At 47.9% G+C, this 24732-nt stretch overlaps 10 protein-coding genes across 10 annotated transcripts; 6 read left to right on the plus strand and 4 right to left on the minus strand.

Annotated features, from left to right (window-relative positions):
• Positions 1 to 406: 406 nt before the first annotated feature.
• On the minus strand, positions 407 to 1644 carry N7516_010297 (histone H1/H5 family protein; the record flags this gene model as incomplete). The annotated part of the gene is made up of 7 exons (XM_057223016.1): positions 407 to 532; positions 602 to 706; positions 761 to 885; positions 1026 to 1156; positions 1267 to 1289; positions 1451 to 1476; positions 1572 to 1644. 7 exons carry the CDS (start codon positions 1642 to 1644, stop codon positions 407 to 409), a joined length of 609 nt encoding a protein of 202 aa, XP_057070237.1.
• Positions 1645 to 3928: 2284 nt separating this feature from the next.
• On the minus strand, positions 3929 to 5347 carry fen1 (multifunctional nuclease RAD27; the record flags this gene model as incomplete). The annotated part of the gene is made up of 5 exons (XM_057223017.1): positions 3929 to 4450; positions 4510 to 5071; positions 5132 to 5136; positions 5198 to 5283; positions 5335 to 5347. 5 exons carry the CDS (start codon positions 5345 to 5347, stop codon positions 3929 to 3931), a joined length of 1188 nt encoding a protein of 395 aa, XP_057070238.1.
• Positions 5348 to 5670: 323 nt separating this feature from the next.
• N7516_010299 (uncharacterized protein) lies at positions 5671 to 8034 on the plus strand (the record flags this gene model as incomplete). Its single annotated transcript, XM_057223018.1, has 4 exons — positions 5671 to 5930; positions 5993 to 6827; positions 6879 to 7155; positions 7208 to 8034. The coding sequence occupies 4 exons, from the start codon at positions 5671 to 5673 to the stop codon at positions 8032 to 8034; spliced, it is 2199 nt and encodes a 732-aa protein (XP_057070239.1).
• Positions 8035 to 8811: 777 nt separating this feature from the next.
• On the plus strand, positions 8812 to 10265 carry N7516_010300 (acyl-CoA dehydrogenase; the record flags this gene model as incomplete). The annotated part of the gene is made up of 4 exons (XM_057223019.1): positions 8812 to 9016; positions 9080 to 9995; positions 10054 to 10163; positions 10219 to 10265. The coding sequence occupies 4 exons, from the start codon at positions 8812 to 8814 to the stop codon at positions 10263 to 10265; spliced, it is 1278 nt and encodes a 425-aa protein (XP_057070240.1).
• An 869-nt stretch (positions 10266 to 11134) lies between these two features.
• On the plus strand, positions 11135 to 11920 carry N7516_010301 (putative ubiquitin conjugating enzyme (UbcD); the record flags this gene model as incomplete). Its single annotated transcript, XM_057223020.1, has 5 exons — positions 11135 to 11178; positions 11233 to 11278; positions 11403 to 11432; positions 11539 to 11722; positions 11781 to 11920. The coding sequence occupies 5 exons, from the start codon at positions 11135 to 11137 to the stop codon at positions 11918 to 11920; spliced, it is 444 nt and encodes a 147-aa protein (XP_057070241.1).
• A 901-nt stretch (positions 11921 to 12821) lies between these two features.
• Positions 12822 to 14739, minus strand: N7516_010302 (VOC family protein; the record flags this gene model as incomplete). The annotated part of the gene is made up of 2 exons (XM_057223021.1): positions 12822 to 14487; positions 14564 to 14739. 2 exons carry the CDS (start codon positions 14737 to 14739, stop codon positions 12822 to 12824), a joined length of 1842 nt encoding a protein of 613 aa, XP_057070242.1.
• A 1712-nt stretch (positions 14740 to 16451) lies between these two features.
• Positions 16452 to 17607, minus strand: N7516_010303 (18S rRNA pseudouridine methyltransferase; the record flags this gene model as incomplete). Its single annotated transcript, XM_057223022.1, has 3 exons — positions 16452 to 16928; positions 16994 to 17252; positions 17561 to 17607. The coding sequence occupies 3 exons, from the start codon at positions 17605 to 17607 to the stop codon at positions 16452 to 16454; spliced, it is 783 nt and encodes a 260-aa protein (XP_057070243.1).
• A 2206-nt stretch (positions 17608 to 19813) lies between these two features.
• On the plus strand, positions 19814 to 21035 carry N7516_010304 (ESCO family N-acetyltransferase; the record flags this gene model as incomplete). The annotated part of the gene is made up of 2 exons (XM_057223023.1): positions 19814 to 19845; positions 19898 to 21035. 2 exons carry the CDS (start codon positions 19814 to 19816, stop codon positions 21033 to 21035), a joined length of 1170 nt encoding a protein of 389 aa, XP_057070244.1.
• A 386-nt stretch (positions 21036 to 21421) lies between these two features.
• On the plus strand, positions 21422 to 22501 carry N7516_010305 (uncharacterized protein; the record flags this gene model as incomplete). The annotated part of the gene is made up of 2 exons (XM_057223024.1): positions 21422 to 21458; positions 21555 to 22501. The coding sequence occupies 2 exons, from the start codon at positions 21422 to 21424 to the stop codon at positions 22499 to 22501; spliced, it is 984 nt and encodes a 327-aa protein (XP_057070245.1).
• Positions 22502 to 23302: 801 nt separating this feature from the next.
• N7516_010306 (uncharacterized protein) lies at positions 23303 to 24315 on the plus strand (the record flags this gene model as incomplete). The annotated part of the gene is made up of 2 exons (XM_057223025.1): positions 23303 to 23433; positions 23520 to 24315. The coding sequence occupies exons 1-2, from the start codon at positions 23363 to 23365 to the stop codon at positions 24313 to 24315; spliced, it is 867 nt and encodes a 288-aa protein (XP_057070246.1). The 5' UTR covers positions 23303 to 23362.
• Between the last annotated feature and the right edge of the window lie 417 nt (positions 24316 to 24732).

The following is a 24732-nucleotide window of genomic DNA, read 5'->3' on the forward strand; positions in this document are numbered from 1 at the left end:
ACTACTCCGTACAATATACGCGATCGGCAGTCGAGGTAGTACTACAGTTTAACCTCCCTTATTCAACCAAAAACCAATTTGAATTCCAGTGATAATGGAATTAATCACGATATCAAGGTAATAAGAAGACTGCAGTTCCCCATTGCAAAACCCACCGCAGGACGCCATCCATAGGACTTTGGAAAGAAGCAAAGCCATCATAACAAAGATACCCCAAAAAGAAAAATCAAAAGAGAAGCAAAAAAGCCAAGGAAACCATCAGAGCCACAGAGATCAATCAGTCCAAAGAAAGAAATTACAAAAGAAGAACAGAGGAATAAGGACCAGGTACTCTCCCTGGAAATGCGCACGTGAAAATATAGGGAGAGTTCAACCTAGTGAAAAAGACAAGAGGACATCGAAGCCTCTATTTCTTGGTGGTCCGCTTCTTGGGAGCAGCCCGGGTAGTTGTGGGCTGCGGGGCAGTAGTCTTGGTGATACGGCCAGACTTGGTCTTTCCCAGAATCTTGGGCTGCTCAACGACAGCCGGGGCCTGGAATGTTCGTCAGTAACAGGTCGATCAAGGGGGGCAGATGGACTGAACATCCGGAGATCAACTTACGGCGGTGGAGGTCTTGCGAGCCTTGCCAGAGTTAGCCTTGGGCTTGGTGGCGGCCTTCTTGCCCGCAGTCTTTGTGACAGTCTTGGGACCAGTCTTGGTGGGGGTCTTATATCACAATTAGTTGGGACCATAGAAATACATCCTTCGATGAGAGCTTACCTTAGCCGGGGCCTTAGCAGGAGCTTTAGCAGGAGCAGGAGCTTTGGTAGAAGCCTTGGGGGCAGGCTTAGGAGCGGCCTTGACAGGAGCATCCTTCTTCGCAAGCTTCAGAGGGCCAGATGGGCCTAGATGATGACGCGTCAGTTAAATGATCAAATAACGGATGAAACCATCCGAAACTCATGCGACGAAATGCAGAAGTTGAATCAGATCACGCAGAGTAGGATAGGGTCAATGCGCGCAGGCAGGGTACATAGGAACATACCCTTGGGCTGAGTGAACTCATTCTTCTCAACACCGGCCTTGATAGCCTTGTTGAACTGAGAGTCGAAGACACTCTGGGAAGTGACGTTGATCTTGTTGTTAGACTGAACGTACTTCTTGATAGCCTGGCGACTAAAATAAGGGGAGATTCAGTTAGTGACTGGTTACTAGAATGAATGGCGCGAAATGCCGGGACCTCTCCCGGAGGCATCGGCGACGAAGGAGAACACCAGAATACATACCTGCTACCATTGCGTTCCTTCAGCTATACGCAGAAAGGACAAGAGTCAGCAATGAAAACAAATAAAAACTAAGAACTGGTTTTGTTGTGGTTGTCTATGCCCAAAGCCAAAGACGTGTCACGGTCGGGCGCGCGACCCAAATCACAACAACCAGGTTGGCTCGCGCCGGCAGTGATCAACTCACGCTAATAATGGCGTCCTTGATCATATCTGTATTGATCGAATCAGCAGATGTTCGCGACTAGATTCATGTCCATATCACTTTTACGCGATATGGTGGGCATTCAGGATCAGTGAAAACATACCACGGTAAGAGGTGTGAGGAGCAGTAGTCGACGCCACCTTCTTGGGCGCGCTGGTAACCTTCTTGGGAGGCATGATTGATTTAAAAGTGAGAAGGGGAGAATATGAAGAAGTTCAAGTTATCAAGAGATGAGAAGTTTAGTTTAAAAGAAAAAGGTAGTGGGAGTTGAAAGCAGAAGAGGAAGAAAAAAGAGCAGAAGGGAAAGGGAAGGCCGCGGGGCATCCGTGATTTATAGGCGACCGGTGTTGACAACAAGATCATCAGAGTGAAAAAATAAAAAAAGCACTTTCTTTCTGATTTTGTTTTTAAATGCTCTCTATCTTTTAGCCAGTTTTTCTTTTGAATTAAATGTTGTGTTTCTTTCCTGTCTCGGTGTGTTCTTTACGAGTATCTCTTCGCGTGTGTTCCAACTTGAAGAATAAAGAATATGGTTGATGTCTACACATTCTCTTTCTCTCTTTTTGATATGAGATAGATGAGATACTTATGAATATCAAGATACTTTTATCTTCTTTTTTTTTTCAATCTGGATTAGAATAACAGAAAGATTCTACAAGATTATAACGCGACAATAATCATATAAACTGGTAGACTGGTACTTCTACGCGTCTTCCCCTCGATAGAAATCGCGCATACTCTATTTTGGAGGCATATCTTCTCAGAGAGGGGGAGATCCTTTTTCCTGTACATTCCAATGCCGTCTAGGGTAACCATTCCCTCTTTAGTGAGGATCTAGGAACCCTCCTTGAGACTTAGAATCCAGAGGTATATTATGACCTTTTATATATATATACTTATAACGTGGATGCAATTGAAACCTCCTTGCTTAGAGGGGACCTGGACCTGCATTACCTCGTGAAAGGTCACGGGGATTTCTAAAAGGCTGACTCGATTTCCATGGTACAACCTCCAAGATGATGTCGAGACTCGGGCACTTTGGACGCATACACGAACTTTGACAACATATCTACCTAGGTATACCTCGAGGTAATATGAATTTGAAAACATGACTGATAATGATTCGACTTCAGTCTTTATATTAGGACAATAATGAGAATAATAGTAGGAAAATGAGAATTTACACCAGAAGTAATACAGCTGACCACATATATATATCATCAAAACTAACAGGGAAATTAATGGAATTTTTTTATTTATTAACATCTTATTAAGATAACTAGACACTAGAAGTGCCATGGCAAACCATACGATTTATGAAGCCAACTTCACTCTCCAGATCAGGGCACGCGATATACAACATAGTTAGTATACCAAGGTCTGGCCCAAGAGAGGGGAAACCCTGGAAGCTTACAACCTGGCGGCAACGCCACTACATAATCACATCAGGATCAGCAAGACATAACCAATAAAAGACACAGAATAGCCCCGATCCCACCTCTCCCCGCTGATTCGCACTCATAAAGTTACCGGGCCTGGGATCGACCCGGGATAGATGTAGTATAGGGACCCATATGATGAGCACGTTCTATCACAACAACCAACAACAGATAGAGAGAATAATAAAAAATACACAATCATTGGACCAAACTCCTCGTTCCATGCCGTATGACCCCAATTATTGATCCATCAGCGTAGCTGTGTGACGGGGATCATCGCATCTGCATCCGCCACCGCAACCGGCGCGTCGAATCAAGGGCTCAGATGGTGATAACGCTGATCCTGCACTGTGTGAACTCTTGTTGCATATTTGGATGGTGTAAATTGTTCATGGTAACTGATGCCAGCATATATTTTCTACATTCGAAGTGTCTCCTGCTTTCCATCATGAAGATCAGTCGTGGTTGGTGTTGGGGGGTCTCTCGACTAATCTCGCTAATCGGCCCCGATCTATACGACTCTCTACGCGAACGATGAGTATTGACACCCTCGATATAGCCACACCAGGACAGTTGAAAAGGTGATTTGATATTTCCATGCATGGAGAATAAATGGAAGATAATAAATATACTGTTTTTGGACTTTTCTATCAACTGTGGCCCCGAGGATCAGACAAAATCCCTATATCTGCTCGACTTGATCTTGTTTGATCTTGGCTTCTAAGGAGCTGGAAAAGGGTCCTGGAATGATGGAGAAGCATCGGAGTACATATTACCCCAGTTTAGTTTTAAATCGGACCACCCTTTGCTATGATACACGGAACCTCATGCCTTGTCCCCGATGCCCGAGGCGAAACAGACATTCTCCACAATGAAAATAATCCATCAGAAAGAACGAAACAAATAAATCATAGAACGCCCACGCCAGTCCAGCTCATGTTAGATCAGGAAAGAATTTTGTATCATAAGTTGTTTTTGACGGAAAAAAAAAAAGAAAAATGCATCTCTCGTCATCAAGAAACTAGGCCGCTCCACGCGGCTTCGCCTTGGCTTCCTTCTTAGCCTTGGCATCTTCCTTCTTTTTCTTCTTTTGTTGCTGCAGCTTCTCGTCGTGCTTGCGCTTGAGAGATGCCTTCTCGTCTTCAGTGCGTCCGACGGGCTTGAAGAATCCCTCCAGCCGGGATTGCTGAGCGGTCTTGAGGTGCTTCGACAGACGAGCGGCACCGTTGCGCACACGGTCTTCATTGAAGCCCTTGTCCCCAACCAGGAACTCAATCAGGCCCTCAATGTTGGGTGCGTCCCACTTGAAGTCACAGTCGGCGTGATCGGCAGGCCGGACGTCGGGGTTAGCAAAAAGTTCTCGTGCATCTTCGTATGGCCAGTCCTCGGGAACTACGAATTTCTTCTTCGGGTCGTTCTTCATGAACTCCAGGACCTTCTCCAGAGACTTGTGTTCCTTGATTAGGCTGAGGGCAGTGGTGGCTCCCACCTTGGGAATAGGCTCTAGGTAATCACAGCCTAGAAGAATGCAGAGATCGATGAACTGCATGGTAGACATAGTCAGCAATTGTGATTACGCGTAGCATAATTAGGATACCGTACCTGTGCGCGGTCCATATCAAGACCCTCAAGCGCTCGATCCAAGTGGATCTCCTGGATAGGTTCCTTGCGCTGCTCACTGAATGTCAGGTGGCGCAGGAGAATCGGCGACTCAAAGCACAATGTATCCATATCCTCTGATGCAGCTGCGTACACCTTGCCCGCACGAGCCAGGACAGCACACTGGGCTTCGGCTTCCGTCGGTGCATTAATGAAAGGAATTCCCATCAGCCCAAGGAGCTTCTTGCACTCTGCATTGTGTTCACGGGTGACGCGGACAGTCCGTCGTGAGAACTTTTCGATATCTTCCGCAGTTCCAGTTTCCTTGGCTTCTTCATGGGCTTCGGTTGCTTCAGCCTTGCGTGCGACACGCTTGGCTAATTCACCGGACTTGAGCTTCGGCGGAGCTCCGTCGAAAACGTAAAGAGGTTTAATACCGTTATCCACCATTCGTAGAGTGCGGTAGAACATGCCCATCAGGTGGGATGTGGTCTCGCCCGACTCACTCATGAGCTGTTGACCCTCCGAGCGCACGGCGATCAGGAAACTGTAGATGCTCATTGACCTGTTCTGGGTTAGCGACTAGAGATTCTCGAGCTACCGGACCGGTGATCCAATAACGTACGCATCCTAATTTGAAGAATGTATAAGTCAGCATATGAAGATATATCGAAAGTTATACAATTCATACAATTGCGACCTTGCGGCCGAAGTGGTTCTTGATCTCGCCCGTCTTGATCGCATCGGGGGCATTCTCGGAGATCACTTGGTACAGATCTGGTATTTATTTAGCAAAGAGATTTGAATAATTGAGAGTAAGATACTTACGTTTAATACCCATCTTGAATGTGAGCTCAGGTTTTCTCAAATTGCAATCTTGTTGTCTGTGTAGAGAGTTGAGCTTGACCTGTCGCAATACGCGAACGCGCTGGGCTGGAAGCGCGACACCATTTAAACCTAATTGGGTATAGTGTACCACAAGGTCAGGTGACCGGTCAATTCCAGCCTTCTTGATGCCTGAATATGCATGTATGCCTCAGGCGGCCAACCGGCAATGAGTAATTCGGGCCAGAACCGGCCGGTCCATGGGGGTGAAGCTGCTCCGACCCCGCCTTTCTATCTTCCCCGGAATGCGCCAGGAGGATGAGTCCACTCTAGAATAATATGAAGCGGAATCGCATTCAATTCGAGACCAATGGCGAAGCCTCGTCCGACTCTCCCCCGCAGGGTGCCTTCACTCCGGAGGACCGCCCTCACCATGTTCCGAAGATCTCTCGACGGATACGGGCATGCACTGAGTGTAAGCGGCACAAGGTGCGCTGTGACATGAAGGCAACTGACTCGGTGTGCTCTCGGTGTCAGCGTATGGGACTAGAGTGTGTTGTGAATAAAAGCCTCCAAACGTTACTAGAGGACGAAGCTGAGTGAGTGCCTTATATTGGCTATTTACACTGGTAACATATACTGATTGCGCCGACTACGACAGGTGGAAATCAATGATCGAATCGGCAATGACGGACCTACTCAGGAAATCCCAGCTACCAGAGCTATCATACTACCAAGCAGGCGGTGGTACAATCGAGGCGCCTTCGAACAAGAGAGGCCGGAAAGACTCCACCGTCTCGACCGATGATAATGGACTTGTACAACATAGAAGAGCTGAGCCAGTTGACAATACAACAAGAAATGGCACAGCTGCAAGGTCAAACTATGGCTTCCCCCAACAACAGCCACGATATTCTTTGGACCGCGAGGAAGCTGGCGCAACCTCTCTGGTCACAGCACCAATGGGCAGTTTATACGAGGTGACGCAGCTCAGCGAAAACCGCGAGAGCTCGCCAGGACAAAAGCTTACCCCTGACCAAGCACTGGTCACTGATCTCATCTCGCGCGGAGTGGTCGATATCCAGGAAGCGGAGGAACTGTTCTATCAGTTCGACCAGGTACTCAACCGCTATCTATGGGATGGAGCCTTGCTAGCACATAAAGACTTGACCTCTGTTCGACGGTCTTCGTCAATGCTGTCTGCCGCCATTTTGGCTGTCACCGCACTTCACATGCCGACTAAAGAACGCACGTTTGATACATGCTATACCGAGTTTGCAAGATTGGCATCAGAGTCTATGCTAGACCACCATCATACTTTAGATGATATTCGCGCACTATGCATTGGAGCATTTTGGCTTGCGGATGTTAGTTGGAAGCTCTCTGGTTATGCAGTTCGTATTGCAACTGAGCGCAACCTGCACCAATTTTTTCGGAAAGCCACACAAGGGTCGCCAGAACACATGGAACAAGCGAGACTATGGTATCTCCTCTACGTGAGTAATCTTTGACCCAAATTGTTGTTGTTTTTTGCTCATATTTTTTAGACCTTGGAACACCACTTTTCTATTGCATACGGTCGACCACCGATGATCCACGAAGATGCCAGTATCACTCAACACAATATCTTTACCCAAAATCCATCGATTTCACAAGGGGACCTTCGACTTCACAGCCAGGTCGATCTATTTATTATTCTCACCCGTATATATTTTGCATTCGGTCCAGATGTTGACCTAGAGGTTCCCGAGAGCGATTTCCCCAAGATTGATCAATACGATGCTGATATCGGGGATTGGAAGTCGGCATGGCTTCCTAGACTTGGTAAGTATTGACTCCCTAGGAAATAACGACATCGTCTAATACGTTACTACAGCGGGAAGCCGATACGTCGGCGCATATCCCTACAAGGCCGTGTATATGCACTATCATTTTTCTCGACTGCAGCTAAACTCCGTTGCTCTGCGCACATACCACTCATCCACCTCCTCTGGACAAATGTCATTTGAACGCAGGAAACGTGCCAACATCGCTGTTGAATCAGCCATTGCGACTCTCCAGGTTTGCCTGGATGAGCGAGATATCCAGCTGGCGCTTGTCGGCGTCCCACTATATCTCCACAGTATGATCACATTTGCTGCAGTCTTTCTGCTAAAAATCGCAGCCAAGGTTTGCTCGAACGGGGCCATTCCCGGGAGCCAGGGCAAACGGACCTCTATCGCCTCGGCAGGGCTACACGTCGACGTGAGCTATGTGCGTGTTCTCGTTGGGCGGGTCGTCGAGCTCATGGTATCCTGCAGCCAGCGGGCGAGCGAGCGCCACCTGAGCCACCATATCGCCCGGGGTCTTCGCAAAATGCTGACTGGGCTCGAGGAATGGGAGAAGCGCACTGCTGGTACTCAACATTCCATGGGGTCAACTGCGCAGGAAGCTCCTTCTCTCTTCAAGCCGGTGGTCATCCCCGGAGCGCAAATGCTGGGTGAGCGTGACACCATTTTGAATCACCCACCTCCTTTGCTTGGTGTTGCGCCGCTCTCGGCTGAACGTAGCAATGGGTTTGAGCCTCATATGAACCCAGGAAAGCTGGAGCCCGGTCTATCAGAGGGCTCGGATGACCCTATGATGGCAGATCTTTGGGGATTTGATGAGGATTATTTCCCTACGGGAGTGTTTGACTTCCTTCAGAGCCAGATGCCAGCGTGATCTACCTGGGACTTGGAAGGCTTTGGATTATTCTCTTTGTACATACAGTAACTAACAGCCTATGATTGACGACCACAGTTGTTGCAGGGGAATATGGATACTAGGAACATACATTTAGAGTGAACTAGTATTAATTAAGTCGAGCTATATCTCCATACAAAAATAGCTCATTTTCCTGCTAAATGGCACTGGTATATAATATGATCCCTGTCCATCTCAAATTGCCGGATCGCCTACGGGCGATGGATTTTTTTCTATACAAACTTTTTATCGTGGTTCTTTTTCATAACCACGCGACCATGCAACTAAATGGGATTTTATCAGCCCATCCTCACACACATTCCAACAATGATTGAGAATGCCGAGGTACGCCCTTCAATGTCGACATAGCAATTGTTGATCATCTATATAGAGACCTGCCTATGTTGTGTAGGTTGAGGGTAGGACATCTCGGCACTTGGCATCGAGTCCAGTTAGACCGAAAAAGTCCGAGTCGGTCGAACATGCGGAACCAAACAGCCATTGCCCGGGGATTCTGTCGAATCATATTGATCTGATCCTATTGACCTGAATAAATACCACCGAGATACTGTTGATCTTTTAATTCTATCATTTCTGTGGTTGTACATTGCACTCGGTGATTTCATTTACCCCAAATTTACCAAACTGCCGAGGTCTCCGCCATTGGTGCTATATTTGATTGAGCTCCCCCGCAACAATTCTAACTTTCTGTTCTCTCTCCACTCTGTACAGTTGTGTATATATTTTGTTTTAGCCATGATGAACAGATCTCTTCTTCGCGCAGCTGTGCGCTCAATTCAGGCTGGTCCTACCTCCGTGGTAGGCCGCCGATATGCATCCTCGGCCGTCTTCAACTGGGAAGATCCCCTCGCCGCAGCGGAGCTGTTCACAGAGGAAGAATTGGCAATCCAGGATACAGCACGCCAATACTGCCAGGATAAGCTTGCGCCCCGCGTTTTGGGTATGTCCAATCTGCTTTGCTTTTGTTATGAAATGGTGAGCTGACGTCGGTGATCCCTTGCAGAGGCCTACCGCAACGAGGATTACGACCGTCGAATCCTAGAAGAGATGGGTGACCTGGGTCTCCTCGGAGCTTCAATTGAAGGATACGGATGCGCCGGTGTCAGCACCGTGGCATCGGGCCTCATCACCAAGGAAGTCGAACGCGTGGACTCGGGATATCGATCAGGCATGTCAGTCCAAAGCTCGCTAGCTATGACCGGCATCTACGAGTTCGGCACAGAAGAACAAAAACAGCGTTTCCTTCCTGGCCTTGCTAAGGGCACAGTCGCCGGATGCTTCGGTTTGACAGAGCCCAACCATGGCTCTGACCCTGGGTCCATGGAGACCGTGGCCCGCGAGCACCCCACCCAAAAGGGCATGTACCTGCTCTCTGGCAGCAAGACGTGGATCACCAACTCACCCATCGCTGACCTCGCGCTCGTGTGGGCTAAGCTCGAGTCCACGGGAAAGATCCGTGGGTTTGTTGTGGAGCGTGAGCGTGCGACGCCCGGGTCGTACGAGACACCCGCTATCAAGAATAAGAGTGCCCTGCGTGCTTCCATCACTGGTATGATCCATATGGATAACTGCCCCGTACCGGCAGAGAATATGCTTCCGGACGTTGAGGGTCTCAAGGGTCCCTTTACATGCTTGAACAGTGCCCGCTTGGGAATTGCGTTTGGTGCCATGGGTGCCCTGGAGGATTGTCTTGCCCGTGCGCGCGAGTACAGTCTGGAGCGCAAGCAGTTCAAGGGCAACCCACTTGCCAAGTATCAGCTTATTCAGATGAAGTTGGCTAATGCTGCTACGGATGCTGCTTACGGAACCCTGGCTGCGGTTCAGGTGGCTCGTCTTAAGGATGCTGGCAAGGCCACGCCTGAAATGATCTCGATGATCAAGCGTCAGAACTGTGACCGTGCTCTGGCTAATTCCAGAACGTAGGTTACTCTGTTTTGGCTTTGTTTTCTTGGTCTGCTTTACTAACATTGGTATTAGTCTGCAAGAAGTCTTTGGTGGCAATGCTGCCAGCGACGAGTATCACATTGCCCGCCATGTGGCCAACCTGTTTGTGGTGCAGACCTACGAGGGTCAGAGTGATATCCATGGTAAGTTATTCCTGCCTGACTGGTGTTGGGCTGAGGCTAATGCATATTCCAACAGCTTTGATCCTGGGCCGTGCCATTACGGGCAAGCAGGCCTTTGTCTGAAAATAAAAAAAGAGCATACTTGATACTTGTATATAGAATATATCCCAATCGAATAATTCAAAGTGTTATATAGGTATTTATAACAGTACATATGTAGCCTTGAGTACAACATAACTAGTATATGGTCACGCTATCAAAAGCATAGTTCCTTCCTCTTTTGGCCAAGCGGGAAATTGCGGGCGCCTCACCCGCACGTGACATCATCGAGGGGCAGTGTATCAGTATCATGCGGCGTAATACAGATTTTCAATACAGAGGTATATTGAAAGAAAGAGATTGAATATAAAATTTTTTAACATTGAAATTATGAGATATGCATACATACGATATACATATATATGGATGTATGTATGTATTCTATATAAGATCTACCCGATTAGGCACCACTCTCTATTCACTAGACATATGTATCTGCAAATGCTGTCTTGTGTACATGCCTTTGCCTAACCCCGCCAAATTCGATGGTCCAGCCCTATCAAGGGAATTGCCTTCATTCATCAAACAAACTATTTGGATTCAAAGGACATATATATATATATATATATATATATATTGAACATTCTATCTGTTTCTGCCTTATTCTTTAATGCCTTAAATAACAGGTCAAGCCTCAAAGCTGAATCATGATGTGTAATCTCAGTGTGGCGCCCGGTATTCCCGTATTGGGCCGTACAATACCGACAGAATCGATTCCGCCCACCTGGGGGCACTTTTCCCCCTCTTGAGACTCCCGATTATCTTCTTCCTTCTTCTTTTCCACACAAAGACGTAATCGTAAGGCGACTTACTTCCTCTTTAACTTGAATCAATAACTGACGATCCATCATCTAGTTTCTTTTTACTCTCTACACCTTTCTCACTCTTTCGTCATGGCTCTCAAGCGTATTAACAAGGAACTCACTGACCTCGGCCGGTAAGCCTATCCTGATGCCATCATCTGCGATTCATGACTCTGACTCTCCTATAGTGATCCACCCTCTTCCTGCTCCGCTGGCCCCGTTGGAGATGATCTGGTATGAATACTCGTTTTCTTGGTTGGCGCCGTGTGGCGGGACACAACCGCCCCGGTGTTGAACCAGTTTGATATCAATGAGGGGATCATGGATGACTGACTTGTATTTTTTTTTCCTCTTACAGTTCCACTGGCAAGCGACTATCATGGGTCCTGTAAGTTGTTTCTCGTCTCTGCTCTGGAGGACCTTGGGGGCCATCTTGCCCTTTGCGCAGTCCAGAGTGTCATCACCAGAGTTCGTTATACTAATAAATCATACAGGGTGACTCCCCATACTCTGGTGGTGTCTTCTTCCTTGCCATTCACTTCCCTACCGACTACCCTTTCAAGCCTCCCAAGGTCAACTTCACCACTCGCATCTACCACCCCAACATCAACTCCAACGGCAGCATCTGTCTGGACATCCTGAGAGACCAATGGAGCCCTGCTCTCACCATCTCTAAAGGTGAGCAAAACTACTTCCTTCACTATCTGCCATGCACACAATCTCTAACCATTCATAGTGTTGCTCTCCATTTGCTCGATGCTCACAGACCCCAACCCGGACGATCCTCTTGTGCCCGAAATCGCGCACGTCTACAAGACCGACCGACCCCGTTATGAGGCGACAGCTCGCGAGTGGACACGGAAGTACGCTATTTGAGTGAAACGACAAATCTGATTCCTTCTTCGCTTATGTTATTCTCTCTATCCCTCTCCCTCAATAACCCCTCCTTGCGGCCCCTATCTCGCTCGACCACTCTTCATCGGTGTCATCTCAACGTCGATCTGCATCTTTCCGCTTTCTTTGCCCCGCTCTAGATTCAGAATTCGCGAAAGCCTGGCGTACCTGTGGTCGTAGAAACGTTTTCAGTCTTTTTTTCATCCCCCAAACTCTGTGTGTTGATTTCAAATGCACCTGTTCTTGTGCGCGTTTGCTTCCTGCTTTCGTGCCTAAAAACTGCATTCGCGCCGGGTTTGACCTTGTCTTGTTGGGCTGAGTTTCTGGGACTTTTCATATCCAACGATCCTTATGACAAATCCTCATGCATTCATGGCATCCATTTTTTTCTTCTTCTCTTTTTCAAACGCTGCGTGCGTCTAGGATTGAATTATGGAATTTGCCGAGTTTTTCTCCAGTTCTTTTGCTTGTTTGTACTAGGCGATGCTTCGGACTCGGTGGGTAATGCTTTGGTTTCGGAGAGTAGTTCGAGATCACCTATTATGTGTTTTGTGTCTTGTGTCTTGCGTTTAGGGGCTTCTATTCGTTTTCTGTCTTAAATGACACAATCTAGACAGGCCGGTCTGTGTGTTAATGGGCTTTTTTTTGGTACTTGTAGTTGTACATCGTGTAGTATTGGGGTAGTATTGGACTTCATTTAAACACTGACTGACTCCTGAATAATAATGCATTCCAATTGTCCGACTCCCAAACACCATATATGTATGTATGTATGTATATCTATCTGTAAATGCAAATCAAAAAAAGATTAATAGTAGGAAACCACATCACATCAAATCGAAATCCGTCATATCAAAATCTCCCCCGATCGGATGGATGACAATCAAACAACCTGACTCCCCCGTCGACTCCCAGCCCTCGACCCCTCCCCAGCCTTAGCAGTCCTCTGACTAGCCCTAGAAACCTGACTCACCGAATCCGCCGGACTCACAAGATCATCAGCCCTAGACCCCTTAGAACTCTTCGACCGATGCGACCGATGTCGATGCGAATGAGATCCAACCTGGCTAATCGAGTCATCAGGCGAGACATGCGAGTCGACATCGAGATCCGCCACGCTTTCCGGAAGCGGCACATCCCGCGCAGACAAATACGACTTCCCGCCATCCTTGCTGTGGATACTCGGGCTGGAGTAGTATGTAGCGTTTGAGCCGGCGGGGAGGGGGATATTGCGCGCGGAGCGAGATGACGATGCAACGCTCGCGTTGTCTTTTCCGACGTGGGAGGAAGAACGCACTGAAGCAGCGCGGTATGAGTGTGTGCTTTGCTGGCTCTGGTTCTGGCTCTGGCTCTTTTGCGAGCGTTGCGAGACGACTGACTCGTAGCCGTCGCGGTCGTCGTGGCTGTGGCGTCGGTGGCTGCTTTGCGGTGCTTTGATCGTTGAGGAGCTGTGTACGCTGCTTGGCGCCCGGGTCTTCTCGTCGTGGTAGCTGCTGATGAAGGTTGACGGCGCACAGGCGTAGCGTTGTTGTGAGGCGTTGCTGGCTGGTGGGTATTCGATTGCTCGGAGTGGGGTGTCTTCGGGAATACTGTAGATGCTGCCTTCCGAGGCGCGGCGCGGGTTGTCGTGCATGTATTCGGTGCCCTCGTATAGTGTGCTGGCGCGGGGGTTCTTGGAGGTTACGCTGCGTGAGAGGGTTGAGCGGGGGTTTGAGGCGGTTGTGTAAGAGCTGCGAGGTGGTGTGGGCGCTTCGATGGCGCGGTATTGGGATTGTTGGTCGTCGTTGCCGAAGAAGGATTGGGCCGCCGCTTTGATTTGAGGGAAGCTGTTTGCGAACTGCATTGGCTGTTCGGGTTCTTGGATTGTTGACTGCGAGTCACCCTTGACCATTGCGTAGGCCACGGCTGCGCCTGCCGCGGCGCCAATGAGCGTGCCCACGATCGTCTTGGCTGCCTTGCTGCCGTCATCGCTCTGGGGCGGTGCGGGTGCTTGCATTGAGTATGACGGTGGTGGCGGGCCTTGGAATTGACGGGGGACAACTGTTGGTGCAGACCGCTCAAAGGTTGTGGGTGCTTTGGAAATGGCACGCGACTTGGCCTCGGATCGGGCTTCGGATCTTGCCTCGGATCTTGCTTCAGATCTTGCTTCAGATCTTGCCTCAGATCTTGCCTCAGAACGTGCCTCAGACCTTGCTACGGATCTGGCTTCGGACACCTCGGACCTTGGAGGTGCGATGCTCTCCGTCTTGATGGTGCTAGCTCTGCTGCTCGCCTTTGAGACTACAGAGCGGCTGGAACTCTCTATAAGAGCCATTGTCGGTCCGCTAGCCTCTGATGATATAACCGAGGCATTGCTGGGCCGGTACACGGCTTCAATGCTGTTGCCGTCGAAGTCGATGACGGCTGCACTGAAGTACCCTGACTGCGAATCTCGCATCTTGGGTTCGCCGTGGATCTTCGCGCCCGCTTTTAGGGCACTTATGAAGAACGAGCCGACTGCGTCTTTTGACGGGGCTGGAAAGGCGACATGGACTGCACCAGGAGGAGATCTTTGATTCAAGTTAGCTTTGTTAAAAGATAGAGTGTTTTTTTTCTTCTTCTTCTTTATGTATATATATCACTCACCCAGGCTTAGTCTCGGTCATCCAGAAATCAGCAGGTTCCCCCTGCTTCTGACCGAACCCTATATAATCGTCATGTCGACCGATGAATTGGTACCCCAATGGCTGTAAACATGATAAGAAGAAAGAGGTAGAGGTCGGGAGGTGAGAGACGGTCAAGGTGATATGCGAAACGGGCATTGCGAAGGTTGAAAGTCGACGTGCCTGGATTACCAGCACGTACAAAAGAGTTGAATAAAAAGAATGAGAAAAACGAAGGTTGGAAAAGAAAGAGAGAGATTAAATGGAATCGGTAAAGATATATACGGTGAGGAAATCCAAGTCTATAAAACCAGAACTATGACGCCAGGAAATGAGGCCACATGAACGATGCCCTCAAGAGCCAGTCAGAATAAATGCTGTGTGACTCTAATCCAAAAACAGAGAATAAACTAGCCTCCAAAATCCTGCCCAAGCTAAAAAGGGTCATCCAGAACACCGCATGTCTCCCGATAGTACGGGAGTACGTTGGTGGACACTTTTGAGGACGTGTGATTTCTTGTATGGAGTCAGGCAAGTGGGGGGTCCATAGACGATTGGCCCAAAGATCAAGTTCAATGCTCAGTACCCGATCTGCACGGAAAAAGTTGAAACAGTCCAAGGACGAAGGCGTATATTCAAGGCCTAAACCCATCCTCTGTTCTTCGTACTTGGTGAGAATCGAAAGAAAAGTCAGTCCATACTTCCAATGGCACATAGTAGTAACTAGTCAGCCTGAATGTTGTTCCTGTTCCTGGCTGCTTTGGGATATCTAGGGGCCCAACTCTGTGCAGGATGAAACGCTCTATGGCTGGAGGGGTGCAGATGGGTCCCTGCCAGGTCATCGCGGGGAGCCAATGTGGATTCCTGTTGGCGGATGGGGCGTCTGTTCTGGATGCCCTGAGCGAGGTGCAGGAGCCTATCGACGTGGGCTTTTTGCTTACTTGTTCTTGTGTGAGCAAATGGTAGACTTCGGAGTGGAGGGGAGAAAAGAAAAAGTCCTGCCAGGTGGATTTGGGTAGATGTGCTGACCGCTACAGCTATATGGTTGAGTCATACACGATTTATATTGAGAATTTGAGAATTTGAGAATTTGAGTGTTTCTTTTTTTATTCATTTATTTTCTATCTTGTAAGTAATAATATGATATCCATTACATATCTACCGACAATATATCCCATACTAAAATATACGATGGGCAGAAGTGCATCTCATATCGCCACCGTCGATCCGATTCGTAACATTCAAAGTGAGGCGAGGAACTAATGGCATGCCACGTCAATCAGGAGAATTATTACGGAGTAGTTTATAAGTACTTGACTAAAGAGAAAATAAAAATAAAGAGAAAGAGTTAAAAAAAATAAAAAAGCCATATTTTTATTGAACACAGAAGTTGAAGATATGTGTCTCAGGAAATCCTAAATGAATAGGCCCTGATCTATGTGCTGTTCACTTTTTCTGATCTACGCATCACAGCAGTCGAGGTTGAAGCTGGATGGAAGTAAGATGGATCAAGGACTGGCGAAAAGGAACCAAATGCCATCCGACCCGTAACGTATAAGCGGAAAAAAGAACCAGATGCTCTCTAAACCACAGACCTTGGGATGAATCCCGATGCTTGGAAGCTGTCCCAGTATTCCCAGTTTCCTCCAAACAACACCGAGATAGAAAGGTAGAGAGAAGTGGGCTTAATAACAGCCGAAATACTCCAAAGGACAGGCATATGCAGAGAGATACCGGTACCTTCGCTCTGCAAATCAATCCCCGTGTATATATATAAAAAAAAGGTGCAAATGTGCCGTCAGTACAGACAACAAGGACGCGCGCTCTCTGGGCGCGATTTCATTCTCTTTTGTTTTTCCCAGTTGGGGTTCTCAGAGGATATCCCAAACCTCTTCGGCAGCATGGCAGAACTTGCTGCAGGCAACACTGGCACTGAGACTGTAGTTGCTGATACTGATAGTTTCGTCCTTGAAAGAATCGGCAAAGTCATCGTGGCCCTTGGCCATGGCACCGACGAAAATGGCAACACTCTCATTGGGGTTCAGCGACTCCAGGTAGTCCTTGGTACGGACCACGGGCGCCTCGAAACTCATGGTCACTTTGCGGCAGTTGGGGGGCAGGTGGTCGGTGATCGGGTTCTTAATAACCTTAAGGAGCTTTTCCTGTGAGTTTGTCGAACGGATGGAGAGTCGGTGGAGCAACTGAACCATCAGACCGGCGAACCGCTTGAATGTTCTCGGGATGCGAACGGAAGGATTGACTTCGATCAAAACGCCCTTGGCGGTGTGGATGAAAATTTGGAGCCGACCGGCCTTGTTCACGGGGGAATCGAGAAGAGTGAGCAGACACTACGGCGGGTTAGTGGGGATTCTTTTTTGACCTTGGTATTGCCACTGGTGATGTTGAATCGTACCTGGTGGGTAATATCTGGTCGGGCTTCACTGATATCACGGTTCATTTTGCGCATGATACCGATGTGCTCATCGCTGTTCAGCAGAGAAAATTTCTCATCTTTGGTCCCTGAGCGTCCACTAGAGACAGCCTTGTAGGTTTCCAGACTAGCATTGGAAAGAACCACAATCAAGCGTTGGGTGTCTTTATCATGGGATGGAATTGGCACATGCTGTTCGGCGACCAGCTGGGGAGCTCCGGAGGAGGGCAAGACTGGGTCCCTGGAGGTGAGATGTTAGACATGAAGTTGTTGAAGGTTTTTTTAAGATGATGGAATTGCGATTTAGGCGCGGGGAGGGGTAAAGGGAAGGGGGGAAATTGTGACAGATGTGACAGACGTGGCTGGAATATAATCCGAGTGGATTAGCGCCCAGCGACATGTCACACAGTCCAAATCAGAATTGATTGTAGAAGATGTTGGGAGTGATTGTAATTCGAGTGTAGTTTCTGGAGAGAAGAAAATTTCTTCCGGAATGAGATATAAAGCAAGGGGGAAAACACATAAAAAAAAAAAGGTAGAATCCAATACTTACTCGCACGCTTTCTCTTGCCAGCAGCTTGTTCTTGGTCAGACATTCTAATATGTTTTAGTATAATTGACAATAACAAAAGTTGTTGGGAGTTGAAGAGTTTTGGGGGGGAAACTCGGGGAGAAAAAAAAAAAGGAAAAGCGGCCAAATAGCCCCCGGGAGATCGGAGTCAGCTGGAATTATATAGAATCTGACATTGTATATTAACCATATTAACCATATTGATTTGATTTTATTCTGTGTGATTTATAGATTAGAGTATATTCTCCGGGTTTTGATATGTTGAAATATTTAAATACCGACATAGTAGAATAGTAGAATAGCAAATATACACGGAGTATATATGACTCTATACTATAGTTATGTATAATGTATAACTATACCCAAGTTCAATACTTCTAGAGATTCCTTTTTATTTCCTTTATTCCCTCTAATTCCCTTTTAATGTTAGCTTCAACGGTTAGTGCTTAGTGCCACTCAGCAGAGAGATCGACATTAGCCCCCCAGTTGTGCCGTTTACATACTATGCTTATACAGAGGTACTAAGGGAGTATGGAGTACTAATGTATGTATGATATGTACGATCCCAGCTCTGTTTGAACCAGCCACAATCTACTAAGGAAAGCCACATGAAGGCTTCTCTTTCATAGGTTGATAGGTCCAACATCCTCTCAATAATAGCGCATGACAAGAATATGTATTGACTTAACCTCTAGCCTAGACCCTGGTAAATGAGTAACTTTGCCAGCTACAGTACTTCCTGGAGCACAATGAATACCACCGGAGGAGATGGTTAGACCAGATGATGAGGATGTGTAACATTCTATGCATAAAATTGCGTGGGTGACTCAGAACAAACAGACCTGACTGGCCCATACCCCAGCATTGCCTCTTAGAGGACAGCGTACTCCGGACAGCAGAGAAGGGTCAGCACATATATGAAGGCCACGAATGGGTGAGAATGGTAAAGGTGGTACAAGGAAGCTTTGTCACAGGACAGCAAACCTGAGGGCCCTGAAGGAGTAGTTCTTCAGGCAATCCTTGAGACATTTGTTTAGAGTTGGAGCTTATGACGCCTCTCGTGGAAACGGACTCCGTGGTCCGGTAGTGATCGGAATGAATGTGTATTCTGTAGGCTCCAGCACTGAATACACTCATACTTCCCTGACATGTCAAGTGATCAGTTGCCAGTCTATGTGAAATCCCGGGGGGGCAGGTCTCATAGCTATATGGGGTGATCTCGTAATCTGACTTAACATCAAACCAATCACTTGACAAGATCCAAGATCTGTGTCGGGTCTTGACCCAATCAGCACGGAATAGTTCGTGTTGGGTTGGTCCCAAGCGCCCGGTATATTCCTTTAGCTGAACAGCAACCTGTATCCTGTATCCTGTATCCTGTAAGCGCTGAACATGAAGTATTAAAGCGGTCAATAAGTGATCATCACAATTCCAACGTGCGTTTCCTTGCACAATGCAATATGGGGAAGGCCTTACTGGCTAGTACATGGAAGCCTTGCACACCTTGGCAACAAGAGGCCAAGGGGGGCTCAGGAGAGTGTCATCTTTTAATCTCCCTGGTAGACTTTCACCAGTACACACAGAATAGTCTCATTGGTTGAATATTGGAGATTGGAGCCTCTGTCTGCTAATTGCCAATTGTGTACTCCATTCGTACTCCATATAAACATTATTTATATATTTATTATTGTGAATCAATTAAGAAAGGGGGAAAAAAAAAAAAAAGTAGTGCCCGACATACCAACCACAGGAATTTGACAAGGCTGGTGTGTGATTGTTATTATACTCCGTTGATCTGCACTTCATCATCTTCGCATCTTCGCATCTTCGCATTACTACTTCACTTCTCAGACTCTTTTGTCTTCTTTCTCCTTGGCCCGGTATTAATCCCGGCTGGTGGCGAGACTCTCCTTTTTTATTTTATTTTATTTTATAAAGCCCAGCTCTCCACCGGAAACTGTTGATCGTGTCCACTTCATCTTTTTTTCTTCTTTCCTGTTTGAACTTGAAACTGTCTTGAAAATCAAAGAAAACAAGATAAAACCAGACAAGACACAAGGGATAACATCTCAACTACTCCGTTGAAGGTCAGTCAGATTAGTCATTTCCATTGGAACAATATGACCTAAAACAGACTAGCGTTCCACGCGTGTGCCCCAGCTCTCTCGACTTTCTCAACTTCTTCATCCCACCTGTGCCCTGAACAAATTTTGGAAAAAAAACTCAGGGTCATGCCGTGGACAGTTACCAATTCATTTAAGAGGTATGTATATTGGGTTCAATTTACAAGGGGAAGAAACTAACATCCTTTCAAGAGGACTCATGAAAACTTACGGACGACCAACATGGCGCGTCTATGACGATGAGCGCGCCGCGAAGAAAAGACGCGTGGATGAGTCGGATGAAGCTGAGGCCAATCTACAATATGCCATCCGCGAGTCTTCAGCTGCCGTGCTGTCGAGCCCGTCGCGTCGCAACTCCCTGTTATCGGAAGGCACGCTCGACGATATTGACGATCTTACCACACCCCCATCCTCGCCACCACCACGGTTAACTCCACCGCTAGCAAATACCCGCAAGCCGACATTTGCCTTTCTCAAGCGCAAGCACAAGGAGGTCACCGCCGGATCGCCCTTGACGGAGGTTAATTCGAATAGCCTACGCTCATCCGTGGACCCACCTAAACAGAAAGGTCAAAAACAACCCGTTATGCGCCAGATGCAGATCGACTTGGGAAATGATACACGAAAGACCTGTGCTAGCTGTGGCATGGAATATATCCCATCTAATACAGAGGATGCGGCACTGCATAAAAAGTTCCACGAGATGAATGCGACTGGGATCGACCTGGGCAAGGCATTTATGCGTGCGAACGCCTCACGCTGGGTGTACGAAGCGACTCGATTCGACGAAGGGTATGTGGTAATTGTGGACCGCAAGGCGTCACCTAGCGCCAAGAGCCAAGCGAAGAAGGTTCTCGAGGTTGTCAATAAAGAGCTCTCATCACCGGAAATCGACGACGAGACCCTGTGGAGTCAAACCGAACCACCCAAACATTTACAGGATGGTCCGACCGAGAAGGTAGATCGCTACCGGGTATTTCTACACATGAAGGACAGCCGCTGTGTCGGGCTCTGTCTGACCGAGCGCATCTGGGAATCGCGACCGGTTGTAAAGGAACAAAATGGCGATGTACACAACGGCTCCTCTGTCTCGACGCGAGATGAAATCCGCCCGGCCATTGTCGGAGTCTCTCGCATCTGGACTTCCGGATCCTCGCGACGAAAGGGAATCGCTTTAGATCTCCTCGACTGCGTGGTCATCAACTTCATTTATGGCATGGAAATAACAAAGGGTCAAATTGCATTCAGCCAGCCCACGGAGAGTGGTAATCGCCTGGCACATAAGTTTTTCGAGGGTGAAGAGACATGGCATGTCTATAACGAACGATGAGTTGACTTGAATATGGGAGGGATCTTTTTTTTATTATTATTTCACAGCACTGGGTGAGGCATATGGGTGGTGGGCTTTGTATTCTCTGGAGAGCGTTTCTTTTTTTTCTTTCTCTTCTGTATCATACCTGGACCCTTTTCCCATGTAGAATAGGGAATTGGGATGTCGATTCAATATTTCCAATTTGACTGAACTATTGTCTTAATATAAGAACCTGAATACTTTGGTGCTTTTTTTACCCAAAAAAGCCTCTCGGGGGAGCCGGACTCGATCTCGGAAAGCGGCGCGTAAGGTAACTGGGAAACCTCATGGATAAGAAACTCGGCGGGGACCCCTCAATTCTTCTCTTCCTTTTCTCTCGATTCTTTAACATATTTATTCTCGCGATGTCTAGATCAAATCCTTTTCGCCCTAGAAATCAGGGTGAGTATTGTTTTTCCCCTCTTTCCCCTCCTGGGGCTTCCCCGGTAACACGGGGAGATCATCCCCAACATAACGCTGATGAATCTGGACATATAGGCAATCCCGCAGATCCATTGCCTACCAACTCGGGCACTTTTGTCCCTGTTTTGCCTCCCAAGCCTTTATCCACTCCACCTATAGCCCTGAACGATCAACGCGGGAAGTCGTCTATATCGCTCGAACGCGAGGTAGACGACTCGAGCTCCTCGGACGAAGAGACAAACCCGTTCAATCTGGTTGTGTCTGCGACCGATAGTGAGGAGGAAAGCAATCGGCACAAGAGCCCAGCTCCCTATGAGATTGATCGACCGGAATCTCTTGGGTCAGCTCCACACCAAGCTCCATCAGCAGATGGGTCCCCAATATCACCCGACCACAACATGCGGTCTGCAATAGCTGCAGACAGCTCCTATGCAGGACGTCCTGCAGCACGGTTGTCTCTAGAGCTTGACGGAAGCAGCCCCCTCGGCCGAGTCAAAGACAAGAAGCCGCCGCCTCCGCCTAGGAGTCATCACGGCCGCAGAATTGGCTCTACAGCCACCGCAGAATCCTCCCAGACCGTCCGGTCTCGGTCTACTAACCGTCTGTCAACCTATGGCTCCTCTGGGAATGTTACGCCCGGCGCCTCGCATCCCAGCTCGGTATCTCTATCAGCGACTACGGACTATTTCTCGGTCCCTGAAGCGACAGGGTCGACGGACTCGCTTCAGCGCAGCCAGTCTCAGCATAAGCGTCCTCCGACGCCACCTCTCAGTCGACGGCACAGCCAGATGCGGAGATCCAAGTCTATACAGTCCAAAACTAGCAGCAGATTAAATATTTCTTACGACTCGGAGAGCAATGATAGCTCTTTGCCTCCCAGTCCGGGCCCTTCCAGTCGGGCACCGGAAAACAAGAGAATCAGCATGCCTCCGTCATCATCGGGAGATTTCCAGGCGACTGCCCCGTTGGGAGATATCTCGCTGAACCTGTCTCCCCCACTAACTCCAGACCATCATCACTGAAGGCTGGGCGGCGGGCATCATCCTATGGGAGTGTACTGGGTGGCTCGACTGGACCACCTCCGCCCCCTCCGCCTCGGCGCACTCGAGATTCCATTGCCCGTAGTAGTGATGTGACGGGGTTGAAGGAGAATAAGACACCTGCTCCACAGCCATCCAATGCTCTTGACATCTTGGCTGATCTCACCAAACTCCAGAAAGAGGTGGATGATCTTCGGGGGCACTATGAGAATCGGAAGGTTTAGGGATTAGGGGGGAGCAGCGGGCTGTTTTCTCTTCCACATTTTATTATAGGCTTGTATACATGAATGAACGAATGCATGAATTTGGTGTGTGTTTTACCCGTCTTGGATTTCTGGTATATTCCGAACAAAGTGACTTTGATATGGAAGAAATACGTATGAAAGGCGGGACTGATGTTGTATGGTGGTGGTTAGTGTCCATCATGACAGTGGAGCTCTAGGTTTGTATAAAAGACATCAAAGATATAGTAATATCACTAACTAATATCATCTTCAACTAAATAAAATTGTATAATTCAAATTTCCATTAAGAATAGAGGACTTATAAGCGGAATACTAGATATATTATACAACATAGTTATGTGAGGACTACATATGTTGTACAATATGGTAACCCGCAGTATTGTCCTAATGGCCACTAATGGCCCCCATATTCACCAACGAGGTAAGATATGACGTGGGAGGAAATTAATTATTTAGTTCGCAAAGTTCAAGTCCTCAAGTTCACCATCTCTCCTTCTCCCCTTTTCTCTTTCTTCAACTTTCATCTCTTTTAACATCTCTTACTAAATTACTGACTCTGCTTAATTTTCAGAGAATTAATTCATCTTCATATCTCATCATGACTACCCCAACGCTGATCAATTTGCCTCCTCCCCTATCGGACCCCGTCACTCCATCGGATATGGGACCGTAAGATCTCTCTATAACTCCATCTTCCCTGTGCCTGCATATAACATGGAGAGTATACTGACTTGGCTAATTAACGGGGAAATCAGAGGCACCCCCAACTCCGGCACTACGTCGCTATCTGCTCTCTCGACCACAGCCATCAAAGACGGCCACCAAGGCCAACCATTTCCTCACAGCCACCATGCCCACCAGTCCTCCACATCCTCCACCACAACACTAGAGGCTGAGCGCGCAGACCGCATCTCCCGCCTAGCCGGTCTTGAGCGCGTTGCCACATCTCGCGCCGGTGGCCAAACATCCGGCCAAGTGCTTTCACCTTATGCTCCAGGATACTTTGAGAGTCAAGCACTGAAAGAGCGCAGCACAGTTGGCAGTGCTAGCGCGACGGGCAGTATCGCCGGACGCACCACCTGGGCAAGCAGTAGCGACACATACGACGCCGACAAAATGAGCGAGTATCACGAGGAGGACGGCACCTCCAGTGTTGGTAATGTTAGTGACGAGGGTAATGCCAGTCTAGTTGGGTTTGGCGAAGGCGCCAACAGTACTTACAGTGGACCGATTTCTCGTCCACCTGGAATGAACCGTGTGTCTTCTGGAGGTATCGGGGCACGGCCTACTTCTATGGGTAGCTCGAATGTCAACCGCCCGAATCCGCTGGCTTCATATCTTCAGCAACAACAGCACCATGCTGGGGAGAGCTCTATGATGCCGTCGTCACCGGCTGGGTCGGTGACCCCCGAGCCTATGAATGAGGATGCTCGCTTGGTTGATGGTATGACTTTTGACCCGGACATTGTTGATACTACTGCCAGAACTCCACGATTGGTTTCCACCCCCGGTCACAGCAGCAGTGGCTTTGGTTCACCAGGCCGGGATTAGAGTCTGGTTGATAGTTTGGTAGATTCAAGAGGTTACGAAGGCGTTTTTGTTTTGTTGTTTAGTGGCTTGATGCCTCGAATGGATTGCTTCTCTTTTTTTTTTTTTTTGTGTCTGTTGTTTCAAATTAACAATGGCAATGAATGTAATTATAAACAGAGAAATCTATTATTGGGACATGATATCTTCCAAATATCCCAGTGTCGCCAGTACCCTGATTGGTGTCTTCCCCTCCAAAGATCCTTGCCACCTGTCTTTTCCACGTAAATCCAGACATTTATACATTATTTTCAGGTATGTAGATATAGAGACATATAGAATAATGTATTATCATGCCAGTATATAGTTCTATCCAAGCTCCAATCCCAAATCGAAGCATAGAATCTATACAGTGGTGATTCCCGGCACAACGCGTATACC

Source organism: Penicillium verrucosum (assembly GCF_028828655.1).
Source record: "Penicillium verrucosum strain IBT 35672 chromosome Unknown utg000004l_segment0_segment0, whole genome shotgun sequence".
Taxonomy (NCBI): Eukaryota; Fungi; Ascomycota; class Eurotiomycetes; order Eurotiales; family Aspergillaceae; genus Penicillium; species Penicillium verrucosum.